The following is a 12391-nucleotide window of genomic DNA, read 5'->3' on the forward strand; positions in this document are numbered from 1 at the left end:
TGAGAAACAGTTAAAAGAAAAAAAGTCCCATTCAATTACATCATGTAGTTTTTAAAGTGCCTATATACAAATGCTAGAAGTATAAATAATAAGATGGGTGAATTAGAGTGCCTCATATTAAATGAGGTATTCATATAACAGGCAGCATAGAAAGTTGGTGGTATGAGGATAATCAATGGGACACAGAAAGCAAAGTCCCTCACCAAAGGCTGTTAAGCAAATTAAGCAGTCATGGGATAAGAGGGATTTGTAACTAGTTAAAAAATAGGAAACAAAGGATAGGAATAAATGGTCAGTTTTCAGAATGGGGAGAGGTAAATAGTGGTGTCCCCCAGGGGTCTGTACTGGGACCAGTCCTATTCAACATATTCATAAATGATCTGGAAAAAGAGGTAACCAATGAGGTGGCAAAATTTGCAGATGATACAAAACTATTCAAGATAATTAAGTCCCAGGCAGACTGAAAAGACCTCCAAAAAGATCTCTCAAACTGGGTGACTGGGCAACAAAATGGCAGATGAAATTCAATGTTGATAAATGCAAAGTAATGCACACTGGAAAACATAATCCCAACTATACATATAAAATGATGGGGTCTAAATTAGCTGTGACCACTCAAGAGATCTTGGAGTCATACTGGATAGTTCTCTGAAAACATCCACTCAATGTGCAGCGGCAATCAAAAAAGTGAACAGAATGTTGGGAATCATTAAGAAAGGGATAGTGTGATGGGGCAAGGCCAGATAGCTACAGTAAAGTACTGAGGAACAGGTATGTTAGCCCCAGGCTAAACAAATCCCTAGTACCATGGTAACCAAATGGCAGTTGCTCCAGGTTAATCAAGGCACCTGGGGCCAATTAAGATCTTTCCCGAAGGCAGTGGAGATAGCTACATTGATTAGAACACCTGCAGCCAATCAAGGCAGGCTAAACAGGGCACCTGGGTTTAAAAAGGAGCTCACTCCAGTCAGGTGGGGAGGAGCAGGGAACAAGAGGCGCACGGAGCTGAGACTGAGAGGGTGTGTTACTGGAGGATTGAGGAATTCTTAGACAATCAAGCATTATCAGACACCAGGAGGAAGGTTCTGTGGTGAGGATAAAGAAGGTGTTTGGAGGAAGCCATGGGGAAGTAGCCCAGGGAGTTGTAGCTGTCATGCAGCTGTTACAGGAGGCACTATAGACAGCTGCAATCCACAGGGCCCTGGGCTGGAACCTGGAGTAGAGGGTGGGCCCGGGTTCCCCCCAAACCTCGTAACTCCTGATCAGACACAGGAGGAGTTGACCCAGACTGTGGGTTCCACCAGAGGGGAAGATCACTGAGGTGAGCAAAGACACGCAGGACCCACCAAAGTAAAGGAGGAACTTTGTCACAATAGATAAGAAGACAGAAAATATCATATTGCCTCTATATAAATCCATGGTATGCTCACATCTTGAATACTGCAGATATTGTTGCCCTATCTCAAAAAAGATATACTAGACTTGGAAAAGGTTCAGAAAAGGGCAATTAGGGGTATAGAATGGCTTCCGTATGAGGCGAGATTAATAAGACTGGGACTTTTCAAATTAGAAAAGAGACTGCTAAGGGCAGATTTGATTGACATCTATAAAATCATAATTGGTGTGGAGAAAGTAAATAAGGAAGTGTTATTTACTCCTTCTCATAACACAAGAACTAGAGGCCACCAAATGAAATTAATAGGCAGCAGGATTAAAGCAAACAAAAGGAAGTATTTTTTTCACACAATGCACAGTTAACCTGTGGAACTCCTTGCCAGAGGGATGTTGTGAAGGCCAAGACTATAAAAGGGTTCAAAAAAGAACTAGATAAATTCATGAAGGGTAGGTCCATCAATGGTTATTAGCCAGGATGGGCAGGGATGGTGTCCCTAGCCTCTGTTTGCCAGAAGCTGGGAATGCGCGACAGGGGATGGATCACTTGGTGATTACCTATTCTGTTCATTCCTTCTGGGGCACCTGGCATTGGACATTGTCAGAAGACCGAATACTAGGCAAGATGGACCTTTGGTCTGACCCAGTATGGCCATTTTTATCTTCTTACGATCAAACAGGAAAGCCACCAAATCTTTCACATCACCACCTGCATGGAACACTCATGCCCTGACCATGAGCTATCCATGCAGAAGAGAGTGTATCAGGCATGTCATGTTAAAATGCATGGAACATACCTCCTTAGCACTAAGCCCCGTCCTGGAAGGCAGCAGTGCCGAGACTGCAAAGTGTGTGAATTCTCTGAGTTGGGGTGCAGCCAGGATCGTATTTGAGGGACTTACTGGCAGCCGCTTCCAGCAGCCCCCATTGGCCTACAGCGGCGAACCGCGGCCAGTAGGAGCCACGATCGGCTGGACCTGCGGAAGGGGCAGGTAAACAAACAGGCCCAGCCCACAAGGGGCTTTCCCTACACAAGCAGCAACTCCAGTTTGAGAAACACTGAACTACCCGATTGTGCCCACATACTGTATCAGGTAGTTAAACATCAAAATAACCTGAATTGCAACTGCACATAGCTACAGGCATAAAATAAGGAAGTCAGATTTTAAATCTCCATTTAAAAATATAAATTTATGTATTTATTCCTTTGGCTGTTGCAACAAATAAAACAGAACTGATTCTTCCTTTAAACCATTTTTAAAACCAGTATAACTTCTTTGATTTAAATTGAGATACTTTTGATTTACATTGGTCAAGGACATGTCCCAAAATCTTAAAACATCCAATTCAGTAGTTTATAGCATTGTATAAAATGCTAGGCAGTAAACACTGGTATTTCTATATGACAAATATTCTGTATATTTACCAATTAGACAGTTGTGCTTTTTAAAAAAAAAGTCAGGTATTTTATTATAGCTATAAATGTATTTTGTTCCAAATTACTTACAATGCCCTCAATGGAACAAAGTTTCTTTCCCTACTAAGTTCATCCATTGTGGCAAACAGTGGTTTTCCACTTTCCATTTCCAATGGAGCTTGGAGTTAATACAGCTTTTTTGAGGCTTTCTTTCTTTGTCTATTAGGATCTTTAGTTATGTCAGCACAATTCTAGGTTCAGCATTCTCTCAGTCAGTTCAGCTGCACTGCTAGTAAAAGGGATAGCATTCGTCTAAGTCCTATGCAAACAGTAATTCTCTTTTGCTTGTGTCATAAACAGATAGTTAAGGGTTAATAGAACAGGAGTACTTCATGTCTCTTTTGCCTGTAAAGGGTTAACAAGTTCAGTGAGCCTGGCTGTCACCTGACCAGAGGACCAATCAGGGGACAGGATACTTTCAAATCTTGAGGGAGGGAAGTTTGTGTGTGTGCTGTTAGTTTTTTGGTGGTTGTTCTCTCTGGGTTCTGAGAGAGACCAGACGTGCAACCAGGTTTCTCTCCAATCTCTCTGATACAGGCTCTTATGTGCTCAGAATAGTAAGTACTAGGTAGATAAGGCGAGTTAGGTTTATGTTTGTTTTCTTTATTTGCAAATGTGTATTTGGCTGGAAGGAGTTCAAATTTGTATCTTGCTGAAAGGATTTTACTTAGTACTTGTATACTTAGGCTGGGAGGGTATTCCCAGTGTCTATAGCTGAAAGACCCTGTAACATATTCCATCTTAAATTTACAAAGATAATTTTTACTGTTTTTTTTCTTTAATTAAAAGCTTTTTTTGTTTAAGAACCTGATTGTTTTTTATTCTGGTGAGACCCCAGGGGACTGGGTCTGGTTCACCAGAAAATTGATGGGGAGAAAGAAGAGAAGGGGGAGAGAGAGGTTAATTTTCTCTCTGTTAGGATTACTGTCTCTCTCAGGGAGAGTCTGGGAGGGGGAGAGAGAAGGAGGGGGGAAGGTGAATTTTCCTCTCTGTTTTAAGATTCAAGGAGTTTGAATCACAGTGATCTTCCAGGGTAACCCAGGGAGGGGAAGTCTGGGAGAGGCAATGGTGAGGGAAAGAGTTTACTTTCCTTGTGTTAAGATCCAGAGGGACTGGGTCTTGGGGGTCCCCAGGCAAGGTTTTGGGGGGGACTGGAGTGTACCAGGCACTGGACTTCCTGGTTGGTGGCAGCACTACAAGTACTAAGCTGGTAATTGAGCTTAGAGGAATTCATGCCGGTACCCCATCTTTTGGACGCTAAGGTTCAGAGTGGGGGATTATACCATGACAGCTTGACAACAGTACAGTAAGAAGCTCACTCCCATGGTCACTAAACTTTGAGATTAAGAAACATTTTCCCTGAATGGGTACATTGTATTTTTAATGAAAGCAGACAATGTACAAGAACACAGCTGGCACGAGAAAAATGATGGATGTCAAGAGAAATTTTTATAATCAAATTTCAGAGAGATGTGATTTGTACTTGACTTCTGAAACCAAGTAGAAACAGAAAAAATGTTCAAATAAATACACACTGGGAAAAAATAATCTAAGTCACAGACAGACACTCCACAGAAAGGACAAACCTAGGAAGCAGCATGCAGAAAGAAACCTAGAGATGACAATGACCAGGAAGTCAGACCTGGGTTTGTCACACAAAATGATTGCAAAATGCCAATGCAATTTTGAGCTGCATATGCAGTGGCAAAGAGGTATGTCCCAGAGACCAAAGGTAATTATGTCATCTTTGCTACCGCTTGTTGTAGCTGCACCTGGAATATTGTGATCAATTCTGGCACCTAATTACCAGATGTTAACAGATTGGAAGAAATAAAGAGCACGCCACCAATATTTACCAGGGGGCTAGAGGAACTGACTTGTGAGGAAAGATGAAACAATGTAACTATATGTAGTTTGGCTAATTGCTGACTAATAGAAAAGTGGAGACATGGTAACAATCTAATTTTCTGAATTGCATAAAAAAATGAAGAGGAATTATTTTGAGTGGGACAAGAGGTATAACTAGGAGCAATGGGATGAAACTGAGATAGCAATAATTTAGGGTAGATATCACAATAATCTTCCTGAGGGAGATATATTAATCTGTGGAAGAGCCTTCTAAGGTGAAAGGCCAATCTCAAGGTACATTTAAAACTAGATTGGATATCACACTAGTAAACATACTATAGGGAAAATCAGGCACCAGCCATTGGTATGGACTAAATGACCTATAGGTCTCTCTTCTATCTAATAGCTATGATTTCAGGGCTCGCCGTCCAACTCTGAGTCTCAACTGTTCATATTTATGGCATTTCCTGACTTCACTCCTTGCATCACCATATGGAACGGAGTGTTGCCTACTCCTGCATGCAATTTGTTTTCACTGAGCACAGATGTCCTTGCAAATACCAACTGAGGGTGATGGGAGTTTTTCTCCTATCTGACAGCTCTGCCAAAACAAAGTCTTATTTTCACTCCAAACACAGAATCCAAAGTATGAGCAAGGCACAGGAAAATAAAGGCAGCAAAGAACAGTGGACTAAGGGCATGTCTATGCTAGAAATGTAAGTCAACCTAATATACACCAGTGGTGTGCATCCACCAACCTAAGAGGGACAGAGTGGGGAGCTGAGAGGCCAGTCTCTCAATTCTGCTGGCAGCTCCCTACTGTGGGTACCCTGTCCCATAGACTCCCAGAGGGCTGCCCCCTCTTCCCTCCTCCCTGCTGGGAGCCAGGGGAAGTTGCTCGAGGCTTCTCGCCCCCCAGGGGTGGGGTCCAGCTGCCCCAGCTTCTCTGCCCCCACCAACTGCTCCCTGCTGAGCGCTAGGCAGCCTTGTCATTGTTTGTGTTATAAATTCACAGCCCCAGATATACTGCAGGTTGGTCTCACACTGTTAGTTTAAGACCATTGCAGCTCTCAAGCCAGAGGGCGCATCTCCATGTATAGGGCTTAACTGTATGGTTCGACCTAAACCCTTTAAGGAGGAGAGTCAACCATGTGACTTGTGATCTTTGAGAGTTTCTGGTCATTCATCTTGTAGACGCAATGGGGAAGAAGTTCAAGATGGACATTTTTCATTTGGTTGAAAAGGACGTGACTCGTACAAATGCCTGTATTACCTTTGAAACAGTTGGGCATATGCACTAGGAGCCTTCCCCAACAGCGCCTGACGTGCTGTACATTGCCGCCTCTGCAGAGATGCTTCCTCCTGAGCAAGAAATATGATCAACTTATTACAATAACTTACAAGTACATACAGGCCTTCAAAAAGAGTAACAAATGGCCATGACATTCCTGTCTCTGGCTAAGGCCAGGTCTACACTAGAGACCTAACAGTGGCCCAGCTGTACCAATGCAGCTGTGCCGCTATAAGATCTCTCGTGTAGCCACTCTATGCCAATGGGAGAGAGCTCTCCCATCGACATAGTTAAACCACTTCCAATGAGCAGCAGTAAGTATGTCGGTAGGAGAAACTCTCCCACCGGCACAGTGCTGTGCACACTACCACTTATACCAGTGAAACTCATCTTACTCAGGGGGGTGTTTTTTCACACCTCTAAGCAACACCAGTTTTGCTGACAAAAATGGTAGTGTAGACATGGCCTAAGACTCTTGAGTGTATAGGTTAATCTATACTGGGAAATTACATTGTGTTATAACATGTTAACTAACAGGTGTTAAACATCACTCAGCCATCAGTGTAGACAGAACTTTTGTCTTTAAAGTCACATCTGGTTTTAAACATGGCGGTCCTGGTTTACAATGAAGCCCTGATTCTTCATTACATCTGAGCTACGCTAGGATGTAGCAGAAAGGGGTGACTGCAGGGAGCTGGTTGATTCACAGCCCCAGTATAAATTAAAGCAAGAATAATCCTACTTTAATTGATGCTGCTCCCATAAGGTTTCTTCCACCAGCAAAGGATGCAGTATAGTAGAATTTGCTTCCAACACACTCCTGACATGCTGCTTTCCTTGTCCGCTCACTCTAAGGGTGGGGGAATGTTGGCGGCTACACCACCTCTGCCACTCTACACCAGCTGAGATTCCCCCTACACTGAGGGAATTCTCTGCTGGAAATCTACAGTCCCTCTCGGGCTACTGTGCATAGCTAGCACAAGGTATCCTTAGCAGACTGCAGAATCCAGTCCTGTAGTTCTAACAGGTGTGTTAGTTAACATGTGCTGCAGCAGCACAGTATAATTTCCCAGTACAGACACACTCAGTGTAGGTAAGGCAAGAGAAAGCTCAAAAAAACCCAACAGTCATCTTGTGATGACATTATTACACACTGGTTTGGCATCACGATGGTACAATAAGACCCCACACCACAGTTTATCTGGTGACTCTCTGTGACTCCCATCCCAGGAATGGCTCTTCAGATGGCAAAGGATGAACAAGAAAGAGAGTCTTGTTGTACCTATTCATCCACAGATTGTTGTGAATTCCTTTCCTTTTGCTACTCCAGCTAGGTCCAGACCTAACACAGATTTCAGACAGCTGTTACACAAAGCATGTAGTTAGTAAAGAAGCAATTCTTTCTGATCTTTGTATGGATTGCAGGGCCTGGTTCTGTACTGCCTTGCAACTTGTATAGTTATTTCTACATGTGCAACATTGGTGTAACGTGTTTTGCACCCAGCAGTTGCAAAGGCCATGGGAAATGATGGTTCTTTTCCTGGTCAGCAAGCCTTTACTCTTAGCCTGCTTCTGGATTGCCAGTGCTAGTTATTTTATGCTCTCTTTCACTTTGCCATTCTACACACAGGAAGCATGGAATGCAGTTGTAGCAGTCATGACACATGCAAAAAACAAAGGATTCATTTCTACTTCCAAATGGAACAATTTAGACAGGATTTTACTTTAAAATCCCAACAGGCATATTTACAATCTTTAATACTGAAAATTATCAGAGCTGCACTTGTGCTTCACCTCGGAGCACTTACTGATTGACACTTCAGTCGATCCTACAGAACCTCATCATACACATGAACAAATATATTGGGCACTTAGAAGGCCTAGTAAATAGTTTGGCAGATATTACCAGCGATGAACATGGAAACTAATAAAGAAAGCCTTTTAGCCACTGAAGAACTTAAAGCCGGGCTAAATTATAGCCACCTTCATCATAAAACACTTATCTCCCTGGCTTGACAAAATGTGAAGTGTCGACATAAGGTGCAATAAAGAGAGAGAGGCATAAAATTGCTACGATACAGATGATGGCAGAAGGCTGCTGAAGTGAGAGAAACACAGCCTTCTCCTTCAGCTTAAGCTAATATATATTCTGATGAAATAAACATTAAATGAAATGACACATATTTAACTCTACACGGCACAAGACATGGGATTTTTCTTAAGATGTCTGAAAGATGGGAGGGCTGTTTGTCTGAGTCGCCCATTTTACAGTCATACCTTTCTCCCCACTAAAGAAAGCCTTTTTTTAAGCCTTGGGTAGCAGTGGGTTTTTTTGATTCTCTGCTCCATCCAGAATAAAAACTCTAGACATCAGAATCAGGTGTAGATGGCTATAAATACAGAGATAGTGGCAATAATTATCCAGCAAGCCAGACCTGCCCAAACCATCATTCATCATTATGACTTCATAGCCCTGGAATGGAACATATTTTGAAGCTTTCGTTCCCCGCCCCCGCCCCAGCATTGTCATTGAAAAGGAGCATTAGAAATATCTGTTTGACAGCACCAACTCCACCACTGCCTGCAAGGAGAGTGAATTAAAGTCTGCCTTTAGGGAACAACCTATAAAAAATGAAGTTTAGATTGCACAAGATTGTTTGAAATTTAAGCACACTGTTGAGTCTCTGGGTCAAAAAAGAAGAAAAAACAGCAGCAAAACATGTCTGAATTTAATCTCTGGTGGCAACCATGCCAAGCATGCAGCCACTCAGGTGAATGAGAGTTTTGACTTCAATGGGAGCAGAATCGGGTTCAAAGCTCTTGATGTCCTGTTAGACAATTTCCTGGTATCTCATGGCAGCACGTCCATTATTTATCCTGAATTTGGATTGTTTCCATGCATTCTTGTAAAACTATATAGGAGCTGATCCTCATCTAACTTACACCACATAAATCAGGAGCAACTTCTACAGAATCAATGAAGCTGCTCTAGTGTAAAACTGGTGTGAAAAGATTAGGCCCACGGTTCCCTACCCTATCTCCTCCTCAGTTGATGATGCTCATGCCATTTTCTTTCAGCTGCCTTTGGCGCATTTGATTCTGGGCATTCCACTACTGGGAAAATATTGACAAACTGGAAGGAGTTCAGAGAACAGCAGTAAAAATTATATGGAGGCTGGAGGGATTGACCAAAGCTTAAACACCCTACTCATAGTTTAGCATTCGATAATGCTAAAATTAGAGCATTTCCCCCTTACCACTGGGGTCTTTTGTGCAGCAAGTTTGGCTGAGATTCTAGCAGAGTAGTTTTTGGCTGAAGAGTCCGAAAATTCATTGATGTCAGAAGGCTGGACAATTCTAATGGTCCCTCCACTGGTTAAAGCTTTGTGATCTCCAAAAGACAGTGAGCTGGAATCTAGTAGGGAACAGGTATTGTTATTATTGCAACAAAACCCTTACTGTAAACTCTGTTTACAAGAAGTTGAAATCTTGTTTGAGAAATTCCATGTCTGCAGTTTCAGAATAGCTATGTACCTTTTGGCACTGTTCTGGGTTTGCAAATGGTAAGAATGAAAGTGAAAAAGATAAGAAGATACTCAGTTCTAAGAAATAGATCCCAAGGAATGGAATAAAAATAAATAGCACTTTTTGTAATTTGTAAAGCATTTCACAAATATTAATCAATTCACCCTCAAAATACTAAGGGAAGTGTAGGGTCTCAAAAATACTCAACAGAAACCACTGACGGAGTACGGCATGTTGCTTTGCTTAATTTTATTTTCCTGAGCTGCTAGCTATTAAACATTGTTACCGCTAGTAAGCTGTTTAGAGGCTATGTTTGACCTACCTCACAGCCAGGGAACTTGAATCGCTTGCCCTTCCTTCTGTCAGAATCATTTGCATCTGAATTTTTATGCACATAATTCACCTCTGGGTGCAAATGTAAGTACTTGCATCTCTACCGGATTTACAGGTAGTCAGAAATGCAACTAAATCAGATAGCTGGAGATGCAACTAACACTATTTTTCAAGCAAAATTCGAGGGTGCAAAACTACAGCCACAAATAAGGAGGCTGGGCTTCAGTTTATCTAACGAATTACCCTTAAATATCAATTTAAAATAATAAAGGAAACGAATATTTATATTATGGGAGTGGTTAGAAAACCCAGTCAGGAGAAAGGCCCCACTGTAGTAGGTGCTGTACAAAAGTAATTCTCTCAAAGTACCTACAATCTAAAGAGAAGAGTAATAAATGAAGGGTGGAGGAGAGGGAGACAATCAAACACATACAATCTTACACACACATATATTTTGTGTATGTTTGGTTCTGTAATTATGTAATAAATAAATGCCAACTTTCCCCAAATGTCCTTCAGCCCCACCAGCTCAAGTTGCTGATATGCAGATACTGGAATATCTAGTGATTAGAACAGGGGAGTTATGGGCTCCTGAGTTCTATTCCAGGTGCGGCAAATGATTTACTGAGCCTGATTTTCAGACACGCTGAGCACCCACCACTCAAACCTACTTCAATGGGAATTCTGAGTGCTCAGCACCACTGATAATCAGCTACAGCCCCAGTGTCCCATCTGTGAAATATTGTGAAGTATGTATTACTATCCAGAGTGTTGTGAAGCTTACTTAATAGTTATAAAGCACCAAAATCTTGGATGAAAACTGCTAAGTACGCGCAAAGCATTATCATCATGCTAGCTAGTATAGTAATTTCTTCTATAAAAAGTGTTTCAAAAGAAGAGCTTATCGATTCTCTCCCAGTGTCTTTACTCTGTACATGAACAAAAGATCTCAAATGGCAGCTCATTAAAAAAAGAATTAACAACCTCTCATAATATCACAGAACCAATCTTCTCCCTTCTACTCTCTTACTAAAAATGTCCATAATAAAGTCAGCCTTTAGGCAAATTCTTTAAAATCAATTATTTCAGACAGTCCATAAGAAGAGACACTCTCTCCAGAACTAAGATAGTTAAATTTATTTAAACTCCTATAAATGAAGCTCGAAGTGAATTTAACGATGCACAGTCAATTTAAAAGTTACTTTATGGAGAGTAAAATTACCAAAACCCGGTACTATTAATGGAATTTCTGTGGTTAGCTACAAAGTATAAATTGACACAATTTCAAAATGTGAAAGAATATTAAGATGTTGTTAAAGGAATGTCAGGTGCTTTAGATAGAACATATTATAATTAGATAAGAATCTCTTCTGTCCGTAATCCTTCCACTTTGCTCTCCCTCCTGTGCCAGAAAGACCCTAGCGCAGCTGTTCTCAAACTGTGGGTTGGGATCCCATTTTAATAGGGTCACCAGGGCTAACTTAGACTTGCTGGGGCCCAGGGCTGAAGCCCAACCCCCACCACCCGGGGCCTAAGCCCGAGTGCTTCAACCGTCGGCCACAGGGCTCAGGTTACCAGCCCCCTGCCTGAGGCTGAAGCCATTAGGCTTCAGCTTTGACCCCCACCCCACCCCGGGTGGTAGTGGGGCTCAGGCAGGTTCAGGCTTCTGTTCCCCTTCCTGGGATCATGTAGTAATGTTTGTTGTCAGAAGGGGATCACAGTGCAATGAAATTTGAGAACACCTGCCCTAGTTATTTTCTGCTAAAACACTAAGAGCAGGATTGCAAGAACATGATACAGCATACATGGTAACCTGCTTCTCCAAAATCCAGTCAGTCCCACAAGCCTTCCCTAACCTCAAACAAACACTGGCACTGCTAGAAGTGAAAATTAAGACAGTCCAGATTTAGATTACATTTATTGGTTTCTTTAAAAGCTACCTGTCATGGTAGTATTTATACGTTGAGGCTTTTCATTCCCCGCAGATAAATCAACATTTATTAATTTTTTCAGGATATGAAACCACTTGACATGAAAAAGTAATAAATTTTACACTTTTTCATTAATGTTTTTGTGCTAGTCTTACGCGCTCTTCAGAGTCTCCTACCTGCAGCCTTGCAAGCCATGCAGAAGGTCATGACTACTGGCTGTTCCCCTATTTAGGAAAACAGTCACCCTCCTTCCCCATTGGATCTAAAACAAGCTGTGCACTATGGAAGCTCTTGGAGAAAAGAGCTATCCTAAACAAGTTTCTTGTCTTTCTTTATTATGCAAATCCCCGTCAAGATACTCTGTCTCCCCTTCCTCATTCCCACTGGGGGCTCTCTTAGCTACAAAAGTGTATAGACCAAACAGAGGAAACAGAACGGAATCTAGGGCCAGAATAAGGATGGATTTCTTTAATAACTTACTTGGCATTGCGGAGAAGCATGTCTCACCATTAAGGGTCTTCACCACAGAGTTAGCTCAAGTGTCTCCTCTAAGGGTACGTCTTCACTACCCGCCGTATCGGTGGGTAGCAATCG

General features: G+C 42.0%; 1 protein-coding gene across 1 annotated transcript in view; it reads right to left on the bottom strand.

Moving 5' to 3' along the window:
* LRGUK (leucine rich repeats and guanylate kinase domain containing) overlaps positions 1 to 12391 on the bottom strand; it is an 83081-nt gene that overhangs the window by 12732 nt on the left and 57958 nt on the right. The window contains exons 16-17 of the mRNA XM_050936846.1: positions 9266 to 9423; positions 5991 to 6079 (exon numbers count right to left, since the gene is read on the bottom strand). Of these exons, the coding sequence (XP_050792803.1) occupies positions 5991 to 6079; positions 9266 to 9423 (247 nt within the window). The remainder of the gene's footprint in view (positions 1 to 5990; positions 6080 to 9265; positions 9424 to 12391) is intronic.

The sequence above is a fragment of the Gopherus flavomarginatus genome, chromosome 1 (genome assembly GCF_025201925.1).
Source record: "Gopherus flavomarginatus isolate rGopFla2 chromosome 1, rGopFla2.mat.asm, whole genome shotgun sequence".
NCBI lineage: Eukaryota > Metazoa > Chordata > Testudines > Testudinidae > Gopherus > Gopherus flavomarginatus.